The sequence below is a fragment of the Phoxinus phoxinus genome (genome assembly GCF_949152265.1).
Source record: "Phoxinus phoxinus genome assembly, chromosome: 7".
NCBI lineage: Eukaryota > Metazoa > Chordata > Actinopteri > Cypriniformes > Leuciscidae > Phoxinus > Phoxinus phoxinus.
The window spans coordinates 21,617,021-21,642,250 of NC_136882.1; the positions used below are offsets into that span (position 1 = coordinate 21,617,021).

The following is a 25,230-nucleotide window of genomic DNA, read 5'->3' on the forward strand; positions in this document are numbered from 1 at the left end:
AATCGTTGTTAAAAGAGAGTGGAGAGGAGATTCATAAGTGAATCAATTGATTCATTCTGACCGTTTCTTATAAATCAGTTCAAACATCTGATTCACACATTAGTTTGTATCATCACACAGTAGACTTCCTGTTCTTTTACTTTTTAAATCTTAATTATTTTGAAAAATGTATTTATTTAAATACTATTAATTGTACTGGTTTAGCTATTATTAATTTTTAGTTGTATTTCATCAAATGTTTTGCATTTGTTCCAGTTTGATGTCATCACCTTAACTATTTTTTCGTTATCTACGAAAGCTACGTTTTTACACCTGGCTCGTTTGAAACGTTTGTTTCTAAACCTGATGCATTTTCTCCTTTAGTTCAGTTCGTTTATTCGTTTATGCATATACGAACTTGGCAATTGTGCTCGGATCTGTACCAAAACAAACTTTGAGATCGCCTGAATGAGGTGGTCTCTGTCCGATTGAAAAGTAACTCAATGGACCAATGAACCAAGTGGTCATAATTCATACCAGGAATTAATTATATTAAAAGCAGCAGTGTCTGATTCTGTGAGTGAGTCACATTAGTTATCACAGTTGAAAACTAAAAGAGCACCTCTTCATCTTAAAATGTTGAGTAATTGCTCTTCTCCGTGCATTGCAAGAATACTGTCCCGATGAAGCCTTCATTCCCGCTCTAACTGCATTATGAATCATATATATATATATATATATATTAGGGGTGCACGATATATCGAATCAATATCGTTATCGCGATATCACGTTGCCCGATATTATATCGAAAGTCTCGCGATAATTTTGCAATATTTTGTTTATTATGCGTCCGACATGCACCTCTCGAAAAATACACGTCGCTTGGTAGCGTTGCACTTCCCCCGACTTATTTCCTGGTTCTCCTTCTCCATAAACAACATGCAACCAAGGAGAGGGTTAACTTTTCATGCTACAGATTTCCCACAGTGGTCAGAAAGAAGACGCTTTGTTTCTCTCAATATGACTGAACTCGCTCCAAAGCTAATCGCCATCACTCTCTCACTTCTCCCTCGCTCTACCACACAGTCCCCCCACACACACACACACACACACACACACTTGCCGGCTCGACGCACACACCAGTGCACAAATATAAACATCAGGCCACCTGGCCGCTTCATGTGTCTCAGATCGGATAGTTATCTGATTTATCAAAACGATTCCATTTACACCTGGTCACATAATGTTTTTGCAAAACGGATATAAATCCGATCTTCAATATATGCAGATTTAATGGAGTCCACGTCACCGAAAGCAACAGTTATGAGCTGCATTTTATTGATCGTCAGCTAAAATTTCTAAATCAAAGACCGCAATAAGAGAGAGCGGCAACAGCCCTGGTATGATCATTTCGTTTCTTTACTTTTAATGAAGATTGTGTGTTAAGCGTCTGCGACTTACTTTCACTTTGATTTGCGATAGTTTGCACTTTGGCTTGATGAATAGATGCTCAGCTTCGGTGATGCGTGCTGCAGTAGCGTCGTCATATCTGTCTATAACATGACATATAGCCTATAACACGCTCTCACACATTACATTTTTAGCATTTTTGTTTGGAGTAAAATTTACTAGTGGTTTCAACAACCAGATGCACTTGTCCAGTTTCGTCTGGAATGCGGCCCAGACCTCCAGAAGTGGTTTGAGTGATCGGAATTGAAATATCGAAATGAATATAGATATAGCAATATTCATTATCGATATCGCAATATCACATTTTGTCAATATCGTGCACCCCTAATATATATCTTTATAGTGTATGAATACACTACTGTTCAAAAGTTTTAGTTTGGTAAAGATTTTTTTATGTTTTAGAAAGAAGTCTCTTCTGATCACCAAGGCTGCATTTACTTGATCCAAAATACAGTAAAAACAGTAATTTTGTGAAATATTATTACAATTTAAAATAGCTGTTTACTATGTGAATATTTTATTCCTTTGGTGGCAAAGCTGAATTTTCAGCATCATTACTCCAGTCTTCAGTGTCACGTGATCCCTCAGAAATCATTCTAATTTGCTGATTTGTTGCTCAAGAAACATTTATGATTAGTATCAATGTTGAAAACAGTTGGGTACAATTTGTTTTCAGGATTATTTGATGAATAGAAAGTTTAGAAGAACAGAATTAATCTGAAATAGAAAGCTTTTGTAACCGTATACACTACCGTTTAAAAGTTTGGGGGCCATACTTTTATTTTATTTATTTATTCATTTAGCAAGGATGCATTAAATTGATCAATAGTGACAGTAAAGACGTTTATAATGTTATATAAAATATTTCTACAATAAATCAATAAAATGATCAAATAAATACTTTTCTTTTGAATGTCATATTCATCAAATAATCCTAAAAAAAAGTATCACGGTTTTCACAAATATATTAAGAAATGTTATTGAACAATGGATCATGTGACACTCAAGACTGGAGTAATGACTGCTGACATTTCTACTTTGTGATTACAGGAATACAATACAAAAAAATGTTGTTTTGAAATATATTGAAATAGACCATAGGCTATTTAAATTGAAATAATGTATCTGTTTTTATTGTGTTTTTCATTTAAATACTTGGTGAGTATAAGAGACACTTTTGAACAGTAGTGTAAATGCATTGTAAATCGATTCCATATTATCTTTAGAAACAACCAGCTTAAAAGAATGACTCGTTTGCAAATCTGACATCAGTAAGGTGAAATGCTACATAAGAATTGATTCTATATGGTTTGAGGAGTGACATCTTTGGCTCTGTTCCATCAAGGGGAAAGACACAGTCGCTATATCAGTCTCTCTCCCTGTCAAGTACACAGTGTTGGGGAGTAGTTAACTACAAGTAGCGACGCTACTAACTTAACTACATTTTTCAGTAGCTTGGCAGTAACTCAGTTGCTTTTTAAACAGTGTAGCTTTTTCAGTAGCTAACTACTTTTTGCAGCAAGTAGCGGTGTAGCGCGAGCAAAAGCTACATTGCGTTTTGTCGAGCCTGCGCGAATCAGCGCGATGCCAGGATATTCTTCTTTTTGTTAGATTACAATCAAATTTTTAGCCATTACCGCCACCTGTTGTTTAATCACGCATCTCGCGGCTAAGGCGGGCGTACACGGTGCGAGTTCGGTCCATTTTTTTACAGTCTATGGTTCGGTCACTCGGGAGGTCGTGAGATATTGCACACATTACGAGTCAGTTACAGTAAACTGATAATCGCGTCAAAGCAGCTGGTACACGGCACGACTGGCACAACTTTTATCCCGGGCCGGCGGCAATCACGTGAGCATTTGCGCTAAACACAGAGACCGGAGCTTTCAATGTTGCAGGCAATAGCTTCGAAAAATGACAGAAATGTGTGCAACAGTGCAAATGATTTGTTGAAAAGCAGATAACAGTAGCCATTCCGTTCAACATAGAGAGAGAGTGAGAGTGAGTGAGTGAGTGAGTGTGTGTGTGTGTGTGTGTGTGTGTGTGACAGTGTATGCGCACGCTGTGTGGTTGCTGCCACAGATTTGGAGGATGGAGAAACAACTAATGTTAATTACCCATGGCCTTATTTGTCCAAGTTCATATTTGTTGCAATTTTTCACTTTTAACAAACAGTCTGAGATATTTGAGTGTTGTGTGTAATAAAACAATACTCTTTGAAATCATAATTGTATTGCATTGTTTTAAACACTAAATATTTTACTTAAAACATTCCTCAGACACTTATTCAGTTATTTATACGTTGTTCAAAAAAAATCAAAAGTAGTTTCAATGTAGCTAGCTACTTTTTGATAGTAACTTGTAGTGTAGCTAACTACTTTTCCAAAAGGGTAGCTTGACTGTAGTTTAACTACTTTAACTTATAAGTAGCTTGTAGCTTGTCAAACTACAGTTTCAGAGTAGCTTCCCCAACACTGCAAGTACACATGCACAGAATTTGTTACCCAGAATACAACAGAAAAGAAACAGCAAGCATCCACCAAATGTGAAGTGGTTTCAATTGTTACCAATTTTTATCTTCCTTTCTCCCTGCTACTCTCTGCTTGTTCGTTCACTCTAATCAACACACACTGTTAGGGATGCAAATTATCGATTAATTCATTAATCATTAGTTGATTGACCTTATCGATCGATTAACGATTAACTGATAAGCGGCTATTTTCCTGAGAATGTAAATTTCTCACGTAATCAATAGTGTCTTTAACATAAAAAGCTAAATATTGCTTATATACTGAATAAAAATGCATGTTATATTGCTCAATTGATGTTTTATTGTAACAGTTGTTTAGGGATGTCTATTTTCACAAATTCCCATGATCGATGGATGAATGTTTCGATGTCATTGATAATTATCAAATATAATGACTAGCCTACTATACAACGCGTCACCAGCGCCGCCTCAGATGCAGAGTGTGTGACTGTGGACGTGCTCTCCCTGAACACGGCAACTAAACCCAATGCATTCACAACCATTTAATACAATTGTGTTCTCATGTTATGTAATATGTCAGTCCCAAATTATTCATTGTTATTATTAGTCGTGCATTTCTGTTTGAGCTGCGCGCGCTGAATGAAGGCTACCGTTAAACTGGAGCACTTAGTTTGCTAGCGCGTTATTTAACTCAAAGAAACGCATCCTATATGAGATTCATCAGATATATTCAAAATAAACACAATATTCCAACTTACATTTGCACGAAACAAAAGGCTGCGAATGAACACACAAACTTATAGTCAAAATGAAGGTGTAAAATGGTCCCAAACAAAACGCACTCACTTTGTTTCGCGGTTGAGCAGCGCGCACGCGCATGAACCTGCTTAATCGATGATCGAAAAAAGTTGTATCGATTAAATGTATTATCGACAATTAATCGATCGTCCATTAATCGTTGACATCCCTACACGCTGTACATTATACATTGTACATTATACATCTTCGAGACCTTTACAGTTTTTATAAAAGAAAACATGAGAACCGTGTATCATTAGGATTCCACTGTGTCTCCAGAGCTTAATTGTTACACACAAATACACAACATAATTAATGCCTTCTTCCCCTTGGTTTCAAGATGTCACCTTGTCACCAGTTTTCCCTCACAAAGATTAAAGCTGAAGTGTGTAATTTCTACACCACCAGAATAAATAAAATTGCAAAAATAATTACTTTAAATGGGTTTCTTGAATGCTCAACCCGTCTACCGTTGCTGGTAAAAACAGATTTCATGCCATTGGGCAGGCTGTCGGGAATGCTCAAGTAAAAACAAATGTTTTTTAAAGCACCACAAAGGTTACACTTATAGGGGAATCAAACTATAAATGGTTTACCTAAAGTTGTATCATCGTATTACAGGGATATTTCACCCCCCAAAAAAGTATTCTGTAATTTATAATGAAAACCTATATAACTTTCTTCTGTGAAACATAACTATTCAATGAAATATTATTTTCCATTCAATGAAAGCCAATGGGGTCCAATGATGTACTACATTACTTCTCCTATAAATTAAGTAATATCCATACATCTAGAGTATTGAATCTATTATTGTGCTGTCATTGTCTAGAGTTCATAGATGGTGATTTGTGGAGATGTGTTTGTGTTGACAGAGGTCCAGGAGCCGTATGCGGTGGTGGTTCTGCTGGAGAAAGATTTCGTTGTGGTCGATTTAACCCAGAGCAAGTGAGCAATCTCATCTTTCTCTTTTCACTATCATACTCACACACTTCCTGCCATGTGTGTGTGTCTGAATGATGTAACTCAATGTGATGTACTCCAACAACAACTCACACTAGTACTTCTACCAGAGGCAACATCGCTCAACACCCAATAAATATTGTGTGTGTTTGTGTGTGTGTGTGTGTGTGTGTGTGTGTGTGTGTGTGTGTTATTTTAAAGATGGTTTATGAAAAAGTTTTTAAATCTGAGTTTGTGTGGGTGTGTGTTTATCTGTTAAGGGTAAATATCATGGAGTTGTCACTCATAAACATCCATCAAATGAGTCATTATTAAGAACAAGAGCCAAGGTCAGCCTGAATCTCATACACAGACACACACTGACTGGCCGATTGTCACTTTTAAGTACCAATCCTGCCATAGAGACTTTGGCAGTTTGACATCAAATGTTTTCTTTGCTTTAAGGCCATTTCTCTACAAAGAAGAAGCCTTTGCTCTAAGGCAATTTCTTCTGCTGCATTCAAACCTTCTCAGAATCAGACAGTCATCCATATATTCCATTAAAGTAGCCATAAATACACAAATTGACAGTTCCTCATATATATATATATATATATTCTTTTTTGATATATATATAAATGTTTATTTGCAGTATTTATTATAAATCCTTATTTAAAAAATCTTTAATCAAACTAACTTCTCATCCCTCTTGCAGCGACATCTCTTCTACGTATTTACTGGCGTGAGGGCAGGACAACCTGTCACTCGTCATCATAGCAATAGTAAACCACAAGGATCCAATCAATTCCTGATTAACAAAATTCCTGCCCTACATTTAGTCTTTTTCGAGAAGCCATCTCGGCTATACATCGCAATAGAGAAGAAAAGACTAACTTCCATTTCATGCCAACTTTTAACTTGAACTTTACCACTCAAGATCAGGTTTATTGAAAAATGGGGTAAAATCACACACAACCTTGATCTTATTACTTTTATATCAGCAATAACAACTTGATAAAAGACATTAACACTTACATTTATTAATAATACGTTACAATATCATATTATTAATAAAATATTCTTAAGTTTTTGAGTAATATAGTTCAGTTGCATAAATGTAGTTCAGTGGCATCAATATAGTACCCGTGGGAGTCAGTACCTGGTAGCCCACATAGAGTCGCCCACAGGGCATTTTCTATAAATAGCCTTAGTTTCTTTTATCATGATAACAACTCATTCTTAAGTATTTCAAATTTGTAGCCCTACAGATCATTTTATCACCTTCAGGTAGCTATCCTTTAAGGTTGGAGACACTGATGTATTCTGTTTATGCTTTACTGTAGCAACGTAATGCACATTAATACAGAAGTCAGTCAATGTGCGGTCAAAGATGCGTGTATAGATATTGGCTATTTTATGAAATTTTTAATGTGACTCTTGCAATCAGACTTCAGAGAAATCTTCTGGTTAATAAATACCTGTTGTTCATTTATAAATCTCTCTCTCCTTTAGTTTTCCTATCTTTGAGAACCCATACCCCATGGACGTCCATGAGTCTCCAGTCACATGCACTGCTTACTTTGCCGACTGTCCCCCCGACATCATACCTGTGCTTTACTCCATAGGAGCCAAACACAAAAAGACCGGCTACAGTCACAAGGCTTGTCAAAGTTTTAAGCTAATTTACAAAGTTTTGTTTCTGAGTTTCTTAAATTTCCAATGTAACATCATCTTTTTTTGTGTGTGTGTGTTCAGGAGTGGCCGGTCAGTGGTGGAACATGGACGGTCGGTTCGCAGACGTATCCAGAGATTATCGTTACAGGGTAAGTGAATGTGTGTGTGCTTTATGTTTTCAACATGCATCTGTGGCTGAAAGCTCAGAAACAAGGCTAAATGTCAGTATCATGTATCATATTAAGTATTATTTTATTGATTATTTCTGGTATTGCATGCTTACACCTTAGAATAAACTACAGTTTAAGTCTGGGGTCAGTAAAATGTTTAATGTTTTTGAAAGTCTTTTAAGCTCACCTAGGGGGCTTTCTTTTTTTTCTTTTTTTTCAGGATTGTTGGATGAATAGGAAGTTTAAAAGAATAGCATTAATTTGAAATATATATATTTTTACAACAATGTACAAAACTTTACTTCCACTTTTGATCAATTTTATATATTTGTGCTGAATTTTTTTTTCTTCTTAAAACTATTTCCTTACTGACCCCAAACTTTTGAACGGTAGTGTATATTACAAATTGATTTAACAAAACATGTCAGTTTTAGCAGTACAGCTAAACATGTTGAAGCCATTTGAGGAGTATGCTTTATATGCTGCTCTTGAAATATTGTTGCATAAAATTATTGGAAACCGTAATGATTTAGTTTTTATTTGACAAAAAACATAAACAAATTTTTACATACATTTTAAACTTAGGCATTGGAATAAAAAAATAGACAGCAATTTGTAGCATTTAAAGGTAAGGTGCACTATGTAACTTTTGTTTCAGAATTAACAAAATGTAAATAATGAGTCAATACAGCTCAGTCCTTCTTCCAAAACATGTTTTTGTCTTACCCTGATTCACTATAGTAAGCCTATTATAAGGTTTAGATTTTAGACCTGCTGGGATGGTTTTCATCGGAAATTCAATACATATGTTACTCACCCGTTTGTGTCCCGTCATATCCGTAAATAGTGAAAAGTTGCTCCATGGTTGACATGGAGCATGCTGTATCTCGAACCTTTGGGGAATCACCCGTTTAAAAAAAAAAAGAGAGAGTCTGCTGGCAAAAAGAGAATGTGACAGAGCACGTAATAAAACAAGAATCATCATTAGCTTGGCTTGGCTTTTCGGAGATGATGAGGGCTAAGGGATTTGAAATGTTTTAAAAGTGATGTGGAGATGTAATTTGTATTACTATATCTATATCTACTATATCTATTAAGCATAGTAGTGAATGTGGATGAATATAGTTATCCTGCTTCTCATAAAGCAGAGTCACGCAGGGGCAGAGCACAACCAAATCATTGTTCTTACCGCTAGAGGGCCAAACATTACATAGTGTGCATTTAACATGAGCATCAAATTTGTGTTTTGTTTTTTTAAATCTCAAACTTAATATGTGGGTGACAACTGTTGCTCACAGCAGTATTGACAAAGTAGAAGGAAACATATTGGGGATAAAAACTGAATGTCACACTTGCTTCCAAGTCTCAACTAAATGATTTTAGATATAATGCATTAATGGGTGTTTCTTCAAATTTTTGTCTCTGTGGACTTAGAAAAATAAAACTCTGAAAACTCACCTTTCACACTCTCAGTAGTTGTTATGAATATCAGTATAATTTCCACCGCGTCAACTGATGTTATGATTTCAGTTTCATGTTTATGTAATCTAAAGGCTTCTTGATGAAAGTAGTAAAATCTATCTGCTCCCTTTTCTTGCAGCTGAATTTTTTTATTTTTTTGAAAGCATAATCTTTATCTTTAGTAGTTTCTGAAGGTTTGTTGTGCAGGTATAACAAATGAACAGATCGGCCCACACAAGGTGACCCTTCAAAATAGTTTGACACCCCTGTCTCAAAAAGTGAAACTTTCCACCCACACATGGAGGTCATTTATAGAATTTTTATTTGCTTGAAAACTCTGGATTGATTTTGTTTTTGTTCTGAAGCATGCATTGATTGCGTTTGTTTTCACTTGAAGTCAGTGATGTCTAAATGTGCCCTCCTGCTTGGCTCTCATTGGTAAATGTATCGCACTTCTCCCCTTTAATTCAATAGTGCTATTGACCCTGCCTGTTGTTCTCTCTGCCTCTTTTTTCCTCCTGTTTCCATAGCTGTCATTGCCTGCTCTCTCTTAAGCGGTTTAACACATACACTCATTCGCTCATACGATCACTCTTTGTCCTTCCTCTTTGCTGTCCCCCACAGACATGCAGACGGATCGATAAAGTTTTGGGATGCCACAGCGAGTAAGTGTCTTCGCTTTGAAGAGCTTTCCCCCCCCCCCTTCAGCCTCATGCTGTTCCATCTCACGCTTTTTTTACCTCTGCCATACGATACCTTATTTTTCATTCTTTACAATTCAAAACCAATATAACCAAAATGGACACCCAAAAACCACACCTATATGTGATGGTTTCACAACCATGGCCATTACTTAAAAGAATATTCCGGGTTCAATACAAGTTAAGCTCATTTGACAGCATTTTTGGCATAATGTTGATTACCACATCATCCCTTGATCTCCCCTTGTTTACTTTTTTTTTTTTTTTAAGTTGAGGTTACTTAAATGCTATGTAAGCCATAAAGTCATCATTTTAGTCAATCTAAGGTTAGAGGGTGGTGTTCTGTTGCAAGGCAACGAAGCTGAATATAATTTTACACAGGCAAGTTTAATTTGTTATTTTTTAATTCGGATATTTTATTGTTAACAGATTGACCCCATCCACTTCCTTTGTTAAGGCCTGGTCACACCAAGAATGATAACTATAAAGATAAGTATAAAAAAACTATATTAGTATCCACACCAATGAACAACAACGTTCTGTTTATTATATGTGCGTGCTGCGGTTATGTTGTCTTCTGCTTTAAATGCACAAGCTCTGATTGGCTGTCATCAGCTGAATTTTTTTTATATCTCTGTGTTGTTATTGTTTAAGTGTGTTGTGGACTTCTCTATTCTCAAAAAAATGATAGCAATTTTTAAAACTTTATAATTATAGTTATCATTGAAGTTATCATCCATGGTGTGAATGTGCCTTAATTGTCTTGATTTAAACCTTTTTTCCCCCTCTAAAAGTAGAGACACTATTCTTTGTGGTAATCATGCCACCATTAGGTGCTGTCGATTAAGCTTAACTTGGACTAAACACAGAATATTTTCATTTAAAGCATTGTTTCCGTTTTAACACCCTGTGCATCACATTCATTATGTAATACGATGTGATGAGGTGATAACCTCCATCTCTGTCAGTCACACTGCAGATGTTGTATAAGCTCAAGACATCAAAGGTATTTGAGAATCCTAAGAGTGGAGACGTGGGACGCAGCGGCGAGCTTGTTGAGGAAGACCCCTACGCCGTTCAGATGATCAGCTGGTGCCCGCAGAGCCGTATCTTTTGTGTAGTCGGCACCAGTGCCCACGTCATCCTGTACCGCTTCAGCAAACATGACGCCAACACCACCATCACGGTGAGTTGAGAAAACTTCTGTTCTTTTAAAGGGATAGTTCACCCCAAAAAATTGATTCTGTCAACGTTTACTCACCATCATGCTGTTTCAAACCCTTCTGTATGGTCTTTCTGTATACAGAATAATATATTTTAAAGAATATCTCAACTGATTTTGTCCAAACAATTAAACCCAAATGGGTCCAAAACAACTCTGGACCCAATTGACTTACTGAATGGACAAAATCAGTTAAAATATTCTTCAAAATATCTTCTTTTTTAAATGCATGCTATGGATTTGATGAATTAACTTTATATTGTGTGTGAATACTCCATTGAAGTCATTAGAGGTGCGGCTGCAGTGTGAGATGGAGGACGTCATCTCTCCGTCGGACACAGAGAACACTCCATGTTATTCAGACCCCAGCGGTCTCTCACCCCAACCACAACCCCCCAGTCCCCGCAGCAACACGCCGGACAGCGCACGGGACAGCATCAGTTGCCTCAAGTTAGACCACACAAAAATCACAATGTTTTATGTTTTTCTACTGTATGTAGGACTTGACGGGACATTGTTAGCTTACTTACTTACTACTAGACAATACAATATAGAACACATTAGGTTTAATAAAAGTTTAACAATCAAATTAGATTCTACATTAAACTAAATTTGAATACTTACCTCTCAGGGTTAAAGATCGTATGATCCGAATGCCTCCTGGATACCAGGCGGAGCTGGTGGTTCAGTTATTATGGATTGATGGCGAGCCGCCACAACAAATCACCAGCCTGGATTTAAATTCTGCCTATGGACTGTAAGTGACTCCTCCTCTTTTATGTTATCCATTTTATTCATCCAATAGAATCTTCACTTTTTCCTCTAATTTTATATTCTGTCTTCTACTGTTTCTTGCATAAAAATACCATAGAATTAGCATTAAAATATACAGTGGTAATACCAAGATTTTTTTTTTACCTGTTTGGACTGATGTACCATAGCATGTTAGTATGGTAATCAAACATGATTGTGTGGTATATGAGTCTTCTCTGACTCATATCAGTCCTCCCATGTTTAATGTAATTGATTTTGTCATCACTGCACACTCCAGCCTCATGTGTCCAGATGTTAATATCCCAGCTCATGGGGTGTTTTTGATTAAAGTGGTAAAACTCTTAGTTGTAATTTGGCCTCCTTTCGAATATTTATCTTTTTGTCATACTGTTTTGATTCAGTTGCAACCATGTGCAATCTTAATTATGAGCAAAGGTTTCCATAGTGATGTTTGGCTTCAATTGACAGCAATACTTTGAATTCAGTCCAGCAGATTGAAGCTATGTCCAGACTAGTGTGTTTTCGTTTTAACACGGCATTTTAAGCCTGGAACACACCCAAGCCGACGGTCGGCCATCAGGCAGTTTTTGTGCGCCGGCCGACTAAGTTTTCTCAGTGTGTTCCGCACCGTCGGCTGAAATTGGTCCTCGTCGGCTTTGTTTCGGCCGATTTTACATGTTGAATCGACGTCGGGCCGTCTGTGAAAGAGGGAACTCTGATTGGCTGTTCAGCTTACTGAACGAGTCAGTGCATGAGAATAATAGCAAAACAGCGAGCAAAGAAGTCAAAACGGTACAGATAGAAGGCTGTTCTAATGTTACGTCATCTTACCTGAATCTTCCTTGGTGAATATTTCAATATCAACATGAGCGGAGTGGAATAAATAAAGTGTGTAGCAGGATTGATATTCAAAACGGTAAGCACGCATTGCTCTGTTTACGGTTTGTGTATCTGCAGCCTGCAGCGTCGGTTTCCCCTTTTGAATGACGAATATAGACGAATATATCTGCAGAAATAGAAGGTTTCACATTTACACGCAGGCGCAGAACGCGCAGTGACAGTCGGCTGTAGTTCTCTCGGTGTGTTCAAATGCAGCTTTTTACCCCGGCGCGAGGCGACAACACAGTCGGCTTTCATCAGCTTGGTGTGTTCCAGGCTTTAAAATGATCCTCGTCCGTACTGGTGTTTCCACTGAGTTTCAGAAATTATTTCTGTCCACACTACATGACCGAATACACATGTCACATGACCATTCGTGCACACTGGGCATGAGTGTACAACTGTACATTTGCAGATTTGTTGTCAATTGTTCTAATGATAGCTGACCTCTTGCGCATGTAGGCAGCTGCTGTATAAAATATAGAGTTTAACTGCACAATGGCTGATAAAAAGGACAACAAAGTCAGCAAAGCTTGCAGTTCCGTCTCCATGTTGTTGTTTCCATGTTATGGTCGTCGAGGCTGGTATGTTATTGTTGTCTTCCGTTAGTAGCCTATAATGTTCATATGATAGGGGCTTGACGAATAAGAGAAAGATATGCAATGATCCAGAAGACCCAATGTGGGCATCCACACCTTTGTTTTCAAAAGTCTCCGTTTTGGTCCGTCTACACGGAAATGCAATGCTGGAGTTCTCAAACTAAAATGGGAGCGTTTCCAACAGTCTTGTTTTTCGAGAGTTGAAATCTCCGGAGTAGTATGGATGCAAGGTGTAGTAACCTTAGCAAAAGGTATGCGTTTTAAAACGAAAATGCACTAGTGTAAACCTAGCCTAAATGCCACTGCACACTCAGTGTCATTCAGTGTGTCTTGAGATTTGTTTGTTCATGATTGGGCCCAGGGATGTGTGTTTTACCAGTGATTGATGGAACAGCTTATAATCAGTCTCTTGCAGCTGATCTTATAAAGTTTCATATACCCCTTGGAGAACATGTTTGATGTTTAGCATTCTAGACTAAATTAAAGTTTAATGTATTTATTTTGAATAAAAAATTAGTGTTTATGATGTAAATGTAATATTTTAGTGAACTACAGTGAAAATCAATGGAAAAAATTATTACAATTTATATAACTAAATAAATTGTAATGGTTAAATATATATTTTAAAGTTTTATAGCATTTTACATGTTTTGATGAATTCTTTCTTTGAAGATTCTTTTATCAAAAGAAAATTCAAAACATCAGCATTTATTTGAAATATAATTATTTTTAACAACCAAGTATTTACTGTCACTTCCGATTAATTTAGTTATTCGTCGTACGTCACAGCTGATGTAAAATAAATAAAGTAAAGTAAAGCAGTAGGTGGCGGTATGCACCTTCAAGTGGGTTTGCCAACCCCCAAAGGAAAAGAAGCTCAAATGTGCATGTGACACGCAAGAACCAATTAGGTCTTTGCTAGTGCGTCACACACACGTTCAAGCTTCTGTGTTTAGTATATTTGATGCGTACTTGAAAGTCACTAGAAAGTTATTTACTGTTTATTTTTATCTGTCCCAAGACTGTCTTGAGACGTAGTTGCCATAATAATAATAATTCATTACATTTATATAGTGCTTTTCTCTGCACTCAAAGCTTTTTTGTATAGAAGGGGTAATCTTCTCAACCACCACCAATGTGCAGCATCCCCCTGGATGATGTGACGGCAGCCATATTGCGCCAGAACACCCACCACACACCAGCTTATTGGTGGAGAGGAGACAGAGTGATGAAGCCAACTCGTATATAGGGATGATTAGGAGGCCATGATGGACAGAGGCCACTGGGCAAATTTGACCTGGATGCCAGGGTTACACCCCTACTTTTTCAAAAGACATCTTGGGATTTTTTTGTGGCCACAGAGAGGCAGGACCTCGGTTTTACGTCTCATCCGAAGGACGGTACTCTTTGACAGTATTGTGTCCCCATCACTATACTGGGGCGTATGGACCCACACAGACCACAGGGTGAGCATCCCCTACTGGTCTCACTAACACCTCCTCCAGCAGCAACCTGGTTTTCCCTGGAGTCTCCCATCCAGGTTGTAAACAGGCTCAACCCTGCTTAGCTTCAGTGAGCAACCAGTCTTGGGCTACAGGGTGATATGGCAGCTGGTGTCAGTAATGCATTACTTTGGGTACACCCCTTGCTTCGGGCTTGACTGACACCGCAAACGTCATACTTTCTAACCTTTTATACCCTTTTTTTTTTTTTTTTTTTTTTTTTATTATTCTGCTTGTTGTACATAGTAGTCCCATAGAGAGAGAGAGACAGAGACAGAAAGAGAAAGAGAGAGAATCTTTAGAATTATAGGCTCACGCTTCAAAAAATGACAAACAAATAAGTAGCTGGATTCAGCCTCGTACTAAACAAACTGCTCTAACGAAATCCAAAATTTTAACACTTTTTATCAACCCGATGCACACAGCCATATTGCGGCCTCAGCCCATTTCACGGCGAGTATCGCAGCCGACTCAGAGGATGCGTTAAAGTGGACATAATGTTACATTCAGTAATTGTATTATATTTAATCATGACTGCAATAGCAAAAGTATTGTTAGTCATGACTGAACTTGACTTTATAATGGGCTTTTGGATAACTGACACTTTTACTAAGAAACATAGTTGTGTATGATCAGTGAGTGTGTGTGTTTGTACAGGTTGGCTGTAGGTAACTGCAATGGTTTGGCAGTTGTGGACTACCTGCAGAAAACCATTCTGCTATGTATGAACACCCTGGAGCTGTACGGATCCGCAGACCCTTTCCAGCGACTAACACGCTCTCCTCGCAAAAACCGGCAGTCCACATCAGGTACACATGCACAATGTGTCTCAGAAGCCCGCAAATGTTCAAATACATTGTGTTTCTCTGTAATACCAGCTGTGAACACACATGTCACTGGCATGCATCTGCAAACATGCTCAGCATTTCAGCCATCAAAAACTAACTTTGCAAATCTAACTTCTGTCCTTGCCTGAAAATAGTCTGTCTCACACACAGTCCCTCTCTTTAACTGCATGGGACAGACTGCATTCATGGTTGCCTCGCTGCATGTCGTCTGTTGTGTCTCTGTTGATGTTGGTCTTTGCCTGAGCACGACACCTAACAGAGAACACAGCGTAACCTACCATACGGACTCGCTGTTACTAATCCAGCACAGATCTCGCTCCACCTGCCCTCCTCTATCCTCCTACCTCGACTGCTCACGCACATACACACTTACACTCACACATACCATCCAGAGAAAGATGTCATAAGTGAAAGCTGGAGATGAAGATCTGTTTTCAGCTTCATCAAAAGGAAGCTGTGGGGAGGCGGCCATGCTGGCTCCTCACTTCAAAGCGGTCGCTCTCCCTCCTCTTGTTCAGGCAGCCGTATCTTTAGAAACCGAGAGGCTTTGAGCCGACATGGAGATGCAGAGGTGGGCAGAAAGGTCGTTTGGTGCGGTCGAAGAATGATTTTGATCTGTACCTTATGTAAGCTCTCGAAAAAGACAGAGAACGTCTTAATGCTCACCCACACACTATGGTCAGTGTGTTTTCCCATCTGATGATCTGAAGGGCCAGAAGTCCCCCTCTGTTTTCAGTCTAACATTGATTATGTTCTTTAGTCTTTCTCTTCGTGTATGGTGGAATCCAAGTGTCTGAGACGTAGTCAAAATGTTTCTATTTTAAAAAATGTCAATGCAGTTTTTTCATTAGGGCTTTTCACACTTGAAAGTTCACCCTGGGTCACTCTAAACCCTGGAATCCTGGGTTATCTTTATTCACGTTTCACACTGTTAAAGTCCTTATTTGCATATTTAAGGTGTCAGTATCACTATGCAGCATGTGACCTGTTTACATAAAGGCTCTAGCATTGCATGACCTCATATTACACATTGCTGACTAATATCAAGAGTGTATTTTTATTAAGAATTAAATGGTCTCTTCACTCCAATTGTTGGGTTTTCCATCGCCGTTTTTATCCTATCGAATGCAGAAATTATGTTTATATACATTGCGCTGTGTTTCCGTGCCTGCCAAAAGCGTGTGAATAGGAGGCACTTGATTGGTTGTCGGTTGCTAGCATCTACTGTAGTTGTAACATTCTAACACTGCATCGTTTTACACTGTACAAGTTTGTCACCGCAATGCTGAGTTAACACCGCAAAAGCAGTGCTAACCCTGCTCCTTACCAGAGTTTCATAACCCCGGGTAAAAAGCGGTGCTAACCCCGCTTCTAAATTAAAAGCGTGAAACGCTCCTTTACCCGTAGTTAAAAGCGGTGTTTAGAGCGACGATAACCCAGGGTTAAATGCAGTGTGAAAATCCCTATTGCAAATGATGTTGTCAGTATAACAAATTGGCTACACTCAGTAATTTTCTCTCATTTAAACTTAATATTACTTTTGTGTATTAATAGTACTTTTATATACACTGTCATTTATTTCTGTGATGGCACACATAATTTCAAGGCCATTACTCTAGTCTTCAGTGTCATATGATCCTTCAGAAATCATTCCAAAATGCTGATTTGGTTTCTAGTGAATACATTTATCATGGCTGGTTGAGAAATGGTCACAAATATGCTTATTTAATAAGTGACAGAAAACAGTGCAGTCTTATATATTTCTTATTCATGGTGTATCACAAAAAAATATTTTTTATTGAATTTTTGTTTCTGTTTATCCCCAGGTTTAAAATACATTTTGAATCCCAGAATTTCAGTCAGGTCTCAGACTTTTGGACCCCACTTTATCAGTGATGCCGCAGTTTGCTCTGTAAAAATTCAAATGGTTGGTTACCTTCTATTCAACAAATGCAATGTTGTGAAGGAGCGAAGACAGTGTAGCTCAGGTGATCCGCCTTAGACGGTATCTGTCTGCAAAATTTATTCACGCCTGCACACATACACTTTTAGATAGACACAGATGAGAGGAGACATTTTTATTTGTTCATATGTTATTTTTGTTTGTTTGTTTGTGCAATATCATTTCCACAGGTGAGAGAGGAGCCATTTTTATTTGTTCATATTTTGTACTTACGTTATTTTTATTGGTTTGTTTGTTTGAGCAATTGCATTGCTACAGTTGAGGTGGCTATTAATCCCAAAAAGCTGTTTCCTTCTGTTTAGCTGTTTTTTTGTTGTTGTTTTTTTGCCTTAATTTTTGTTGTTTTTTGGAAGAGAGAAAATACAAAAGGTTAGGCTCAATTTTCCAAGCTTTATGCCTTCATTCTCTCCCTCGATACACTGGGTCTTGTGGTCACACGCGTTTTGTCACTCTGAGCCTGTTTTGTTCTTCTCTCCTCCTCTTTTCCTCCCTCGCTCCATCTCTCCTCTTGTGGGTGGCGGTGCTGGGGCATGGGGGCGCTGTTGCAGACTTTTGCATGCGTGGCCTGTCTAGCTTTTATTCCGATTCAAAGAAACGGATCCGTACTTCCTACCAGAGTAAGTCACGTCTCCAGTGAAGCGCCGGCGGGGGCATCACAACAGCAAGGAGACAAACCACAGACAATGGGATGTCATTTATCAAAAATGTGTTGTTTTGATGAAGATTACCAAGGTAGAATTACTGTTCTGCAATTACTAATTCAGTGCAATATATTATTATTTATTGCAATTCAATGAATTGTTATGGAATATCATAACATATCCTGAATTTGCATACATTGAAATCTTCAATCTTTGATTGTCTCCTTGCTAAGTGGTTTACTGATTTGTGCCAATGGTTTGTGTAATGAACCATTTAACCATTTCCATTTAATCCAAAATTTTTGTTGGAATTTGCGGGAGTATGAAAACAAATTTCATACTCATACTAAAGTCAACTCATTCTACTAATTTAAGTCAACATTGCTAAAATAGTGAAGCTTTTAAAAAAAACATTGGAAGTGACCTTTGTATTTAAAGTATTTTTTTTAATCTGACATATTTCTGGTGATCAGAATGGCCCAAGATTTTGCTATACAAAAACAGACTCTGCTGATGGAATTATCACACTTGTGAAAATGAGGCTTTCACTGCATTCCTCTATATGACCATAATATTTCATTATTCATTCTTTTAAGTCATTGAGATCTGTTATACGTCTACTTTTCAGAAGAACTTTAGTTTGCACACACTCTCATGAACTGATTGATATTGATGCAGTGCAGGCCTTAGAATTTACCGTCGTGCCTTGAGTAACATCGATACAATTTTGTTTCTTCTTTCTCTCTCCTGCATACACACACATGCATGGAATTGTTGGTGGTGTTGGTGTACATGTTTGATTCTGGAGTTAATATACCTGTATATATGTGGTTGAATATATCATGTTCACAGCAGACAAGAGTTAAACAACCACGTCATGGCTAAAGTATGTACACCTAGTTTATAGTTTAAAAACTGTATGTTATGAAGATGTATACACATCTTCCTTGAATCGCTCCAGGATCATGATAGTGTCCCAGACCACATTGTTTGTCCTGGTGGTTTGATGCATGCAGATGTGTTTGGTGATAATGGAAACTAGTGGTATTATCATCTGCGTCCTCTTACCGTGCCTTCCATGTTCCTCCATGGCAGGCCTTACGGAGCTTTCTGATAATCAGGTGTCTTTGGACCTGGAGAGGAGCAAGTCACCCACCTCAGGTAACCACACCCACCTCCGATATTCTCACTACTTTTAATAATCACACATACGTCTGTCTACCTTTAATAGGCACACCCATGTTTGGTCACACCCGCTTAATATAACCACACCCACCTCAAATACTGGATCAAAAATGCTCTTTGATGGTGGTGGACGAACACGGCCATCCACACACACACACACAGTACAAAGTACCCTAACCATATGAACTGCGAGCCCAGTACTGACAATAAATCTGAAATAAATGCAAAGAAACAGGTTAATATTTAATAAGTTAATATTTACGACTATGTAATCATTAAATAAAAAATACTCACTGTCAGGATAGATCATAAGATAAAGTGCTTAGAACTCATTTTATTTTAAATATATAACTATATTTAAAAATCTGTCAATTTATATATAAAAAGTCACTCAGTGACTGATTAAAAAGTTAGTAATAAAATGAAACACAAAGAAAAAGGGGCTGGTCTATTTATTGAATTTACACTCCTTTATGCACATGACTTATGCGAGGTACACAAAGCTGCACTCTTTTTTTTAAAAACTCCCGTTATAATCAATGAAGCTGTCTGCACTGTGCAATGTATATCTTATTAACATTGTGTGTATACTTTGTTGGTTATAATGAAAGTTGTCAAAACGCCATTTTGAACAGTGTTGAGTATTCTGTATTATATATATATATATATATATATATATATATATATATATATATATACACAGTATTCTGACTAACTGAAACACCTGATTGGCCATTGCGTTCACAGGAAATATCTTGACATAGCCAAATCACCTTAATAATAGATAATCGCAGCTACTCCTACTTCTAATAGCTTCATGATTGCCCACACCCACCTCTGATTGTCTCAACATCTCTGTAAATCACACATAGTCACATCTATAATTGGTCACACTAACTTAATATAGCCACACCCACTCGTGACCAAGCCCATCTTAATAGCCATATCACTTTTTATAATCACACCTAAGGTGTGTCCCAATTTGCGTACTTATGCACTATTCTATGCCAGTTGTGTGCTCACACTAAAAATTCAGAAAAGTGCACTTCAAATACCCGAACGATGCACTTTAACTGAAAAACGAAGGGCGTAATGTTTGACACTTAACTGTTTCAGCTTTCCTTATATGAAAGGGGAGGGGCTACCAGACTCTGATGCTGTATAACCAAATAATCTTATGAAATTCATACACTAGATGGTAGAGTACATAGTGGACAGTATAAGTGCATAGTGTATTGGATGTCAGTATGTTCAATAAAATGCCGAACACCCTATCACCCCACTGCTAGTTCTGATAGCCACATCCATGTTTGGCCACCACAACCACACATAACCATCAGTCTATCTCTGATAGTCGCACTGAAAACAATGACAGAGAGAGTGTTTGAGAAACCTGTTTCAAGACAGTCATTATTTTTTTTAATTCCGATTTAAAAAAATCACACATTTCAGCTTTACCGACAAAAACCTTCAAACCACTTCTTTTCTCTTTTGTCCTTATTTCAGTTTCCCCACGGCACATTTCTTCAGTCCCTGGAGGCTCTTTCCTCCACTCTCTTACTTCCAGTGTCTTTTTTTTCTCCTTTCGTCTTTAAAGCTATCATAACCTGTGCAGAATTTTTATGAGAATATGATAATGCTTACAGGGCTTTACTCAATGTTTGCATCGTCTCAGTGGGTTGAACATGATGACAACAACGGTGCTTGTCCTTGAGGATCTAAATAGAGCTCTTAATTTAGAAGAAGTTTTTCAGTAAAGCTTTGATTTCTCAGGGGAAGAAATATTGCATTGTCTTTTTTTTTTTAGTTTTTGTTGTTTGAAATATCAGAGGCACATTTTTTGTGTTGTCTCAAGAATACAAAATGTGCTGTCTTTTTTTCCTCTCTCTCTGTTCACTCTCATGTCTCAGTGCAGTTGAAGCCTCTGCTTGTTTTCCCAGTTCTCAGCTCAGCAGGCAGCCTGAAAGATGGAAGTCACTTGGGAAGGCGAGCTGAGGGCTGTAGCTTGACATTAGTAATTTTAGAGATCGAGAGGAGACATGAGGTTTACTTCTGAAATGTGGCTGTGTATCAAGCATTTAAAGGAGTTCACCTAAAAGAGAAAATTAGGTTATTGCTTAACCTAACCTCAACCTGTATGAATTTCTTACTTCTGTGAAACCAAAATAGAAGACATTTGTGGAATGTTTGTGTATTGTCGTGTTTGTATAAACTGTTCCTTTTAAGATCTCAAGTCTGTAGTGAAGCATATAGGAGTCACATATGTGTGATTTTTCTCTAGAATGTTCTGTGGTGAAGAACTGGCTTTCAGAACTGTGTCCTTTGTGTGTTTTCTTCTGTGGGATTTGTTGCATTGGCTTCATGCTGCTGAGTAATTTAGATGTGTTTTTGTGGAAGCAGCTATTATGACAGGAGTCAAGAAATGGCTTTCTATGATTGGCTGGGGAATTCTGCCCAAAAATTGGACTGAGATTCTGGGTATCAGCCATTGGAGCATAAAAAGAGTGTTTGAAGAACTAGTAGAGAAAGGATAAATAATGATGATGATGAGGGAGAATATGATGGGGGGAATTTTTTTTTTCATTATTTGTTTGTGTTTGAGGGAGTAGATTTCATTGCATTCGTTTTGGCATTTGCTGCATGTAAATGTGCCTGGGTGGGTATTGTTTAAATATGGACACAAACAAACACTATAGTGAACTTTTAGAAAACAAACACTAGTCTCTTCTGTCACTTGAGTAAAAAAGTACCCAAACTTTTCAACTTTTCGTAATATTTGGGGGGAAATAATTTTTGTGGTGGAAATTACAAAAGAAACAGTCACAATTTTACACTAATCCACAGACTAAATATTGAATAAATTATTATTTATCTTTGTGTAGTTCATAGTTATATGTTTTTATGTCTCACACCCACAGTCTCTAAGAAGGACAAAACAACAAAATCTGTATATGAAAGGCCTAGTTAAAGGTTACAGACGAAAGGCTGTTATTTGCATATCAAAACTATTTGTTGTGCTACATTGTCTGGAAAGATTTTTAACCTTAGGATGATGGAAATTGGCTGTATCAAATAAATGTTTGATGACACTGTTTTTATTTGTCCATTTTTATTTGTTATTACTTCTGTCTCAGCTTTTAGATGTGTGCTTTTTTTGAAAGTAGCAATAAGCCAGAAGAGATGAATAATGAATGAACTCAAGATTGCACAGATGTTTCTGCTGCTGTTTTTCCTGTGTTTGCTCAGGGGCACAAACCCTTTACCATTACATGCACTTCCTGTGCAAACTTCACCTCAGCTGACATAAAATTACCCTCTGATTTAACTGCTAATATATTTACTTTTTCTGTAAAAGGTTGATGTCCTAATATGATCTTTTGATATATTTTTTTTCATTCATTACATTTTTCACTAACCCATATCACATCTTTCTTGCATCTTATTTATTTGCACTTATTCATTTCATCTCTGACCTCAACCACATCTCTTCTGTTTTTTGGTCTCCTCTGCTCTCCATCAGGTCCTGTAATTGGCCACACTCCATTTAGAAGTTCTTATAGATGTTATCTCACTGTCTAGTTGACTAGTCGTTGTTGTTTGTGCGGGTGTTGTTTTTGTCAGCAGGGTTGAGGTGGGGTGCTGAGGCCTTTTGATTATGGCACTTTGCCAGGTGGTTGATAAGCCAAAATGTCAGCCATCGACTGAACAGCAAAGATGGTTTTTAGTTCAAATAAAATTTTATTCTGAAATGAAAGGGATAAATAAGAGCAGAAGAAAGTGGATGTGAAAGGACAAATCTTTAGTTTATCTGGTGAGCTTATTGTCTAACCTGCAGTGATGATGCGCATTGAATCCCTTCCAGAGCACAAAAGCTTTACTTAATGTGTCATATCATCATGAAATATTCATAACATCTTTCCTCCTGATAAAATATAATTTTATTGTCATTTTTAGTCTAACCCTTGATATCGCTGTATTTTGGAACTTGCTTCCAGCCCTTTATTAGGTGGGATAATTTGGCCATTTAGGTGGTTAAGCTGGTTTTATGTACAGGGTAGCTGTTCAACCAGTAATAATCAGCTTAGACCAGTCAGCTAAGTCAGATACTCTGTTCCAAACCACAACTATCAGCTTCTGCGGTTATTCAGTGGATAAATGGCACAGGAATTACATTTGGGGAAAATGTTTTATAAATAAATATGCAGGCATTCTTAAATTTGTGGTTGATAATATGTATTTATTGTTTTTGAAAGAAATCTCTTATGTTCACCAAAGCTGCATTACTTGATGCAGTAAAAACTGTAAAAATATTTAACAATATTACTATTTAAAATAACGGTTTTCTATTTTCATATCTTCATATCTTTCTATCTTCAGTGTCACATGATCCTTCAGAAATCATTCTAATATGCTGATTTTGGTGCTCAAGAAACATTTCTTATTATTATCAATGTTGGAAACAGTTGTGCTGCTTCATATTTTTTGTTGAAACTGTTATGGATTTTTCAGGATTCTGTAATGAACAGAAAGTTTAAAGAACTTTATTTATTTGAAATAGAAATATTTTGTTTCAGGATAATTGTCTTTACTTGTCACTTGACTTTAAATGTCTTTAAACTGATCAATGTAATGCATCCTTGTTAATTATTTAATGTAGGCAATGTTTTTCAAACAATACTGTTTGTTGAAACTTTCTTTATGATTGCCTGATAGCAATCAATAATAGAAATGGTAATGTCGACCAATCATTGCATGTCTGCACACCCTGCTCGCGCAGACATCACACGTCATCATCCATGAGGCTATGCAGAGTTCCAGACAGACAGTCGCAAACAAACTGCTGCCACCTTTTACAGTTCTTCATGATCCAAAACAACGAGCATATGATGCATTCACACCATGTCATAATTAGCATAATTAAGAGATGGCAACCCATGATATTGTACTCTAAGTTCTTTACATTTACTATTATTGTAATGTTATGTGCTTTGAGATATGAGATAATTTAAAGCGGTCTCTCGTGACGCTTGGCAGACTCTGCTCTGGCTGTGCGTGTTCATGTGTTTTGGAGGAGACGTGGCTTTGGAGAGCACTGTGAAGGAACGGTGGGATCTTATGCTTTCAAAGATAGCTTGCTATTGCTACCTTTAATTTCTTCCAAAACAGTCTTACTGACTCCAAAACTTGAATGCTATTGAATGATGGATAGAAAAGGTGAAATTCTAAATTAGTATTTGGTTTGTGCTACATAACACACATTTTGATGTTACATTTGTGATGACGTTGCCTCGTGTGGCAATTTTTAGACTGGAAAAAAACACCTAAAAAATTATGATTCACTAACCATTCATGAAAAATTTATGATTTGAGTCACTCCACACATTGTCATAGCCCTGTTTTTAGATACCAGTATTTTATACTCTTCCTCAGCTATGTCGTCATGTTTTACTTTTCTCTGTTTTCACTGAAAGTGAAAGCACAAGTCAGTAAGATGTGTTGTCCCTTACATTTCCCTGTCTGTTAATCTCTTCCGCTCTGATTAAAAGGAGCTTTTTAACTCTCTGCAAAACCAGTTGTATTTCTATTTTCTTAGAACAAATAGTTTTTAAGTTTTAAAAAGACTTAACAGGTTATTAGTTTTGTCTACTGATTGTTGATTCTCGCACAGCTGACAGGAAACAGAAGCGTGGACTGGTTTAAGGAAGCACTGATGTGTTGGATTTTAGTATGCTAGTATGTTTGTATTGCAAAATAATTTACCTACATTTGAGAAATTTTACAAGCTGATGCCATAGCACAGATCGGGTGAAACACTGGAAACTTCTGAGGTTTAGATCTCTAAAAGGCAAGAACCAGAAGAGAGCAATGTGAAGCTTTTGGACAGGGAGGGCAAATGGTTCAAGAAAGGACTGAGGAAGGCCATTAATGTAA

The 25,230-nt window shown here is 37.3% G+C and overlaps 1 protein-coding gene across 10 annotated transcripts in view; it reads left to right on the top strand.

Annotated features, from left to right (window-relative positions):
- The window catches only part of stxbp5l (syntaxin binding protein 5L), a 145,253-nt gene that overhangs the window by 97,060 nt on the left and 22,963 nt on the right, over positions 1–25,230 (top strand). For 5 of the 10 annotated variants that reach the window (XM_079618604.1, XM_079618608.1, XM_079618612.1 and 2 more), the window contains 10 exons: positions 5,614–5,686; positions 7,193–7,340; positions 7,436–7,503; positions 9,610–9,650; positions 10,655–10,872; positions 11,192–11,358; positions 11,540–11,665; positions 15,320–15,471; positions 18,022–18,090; positions 19,210–19,275. In XM_079618604.1, the coding sequence (XP_079474730.1) occupies positions 5,614–5,686; positions 7,193–7,340; positions 7,436–7,503; positions 9,610–9,650; positions 10,655–10,872; positions 11,192–11,358; positions 11,540–11,665; positions 15,320–15,471; positions 18,022–18,090; positions 19,210–19,275 (1,128 nt within the window). The remainder of the gene's footprint in view (positions 1–5,613; positions 5,687–7,192; positions 7,341–7,435; positions 7,504–9,609; positions 9,651–10,654; positions 10,873–11,191; positions 11,359–11,539; positions 11,666–15,319; positions 15,472–18,021; positions 18,091–19,209; positions 19,276–25,230) is intronic. The other 5 variants (XM_079618613.1, XM_079618606.1, XM_079618610.1 and 2 more) reach the window with 2 other exon arrangements.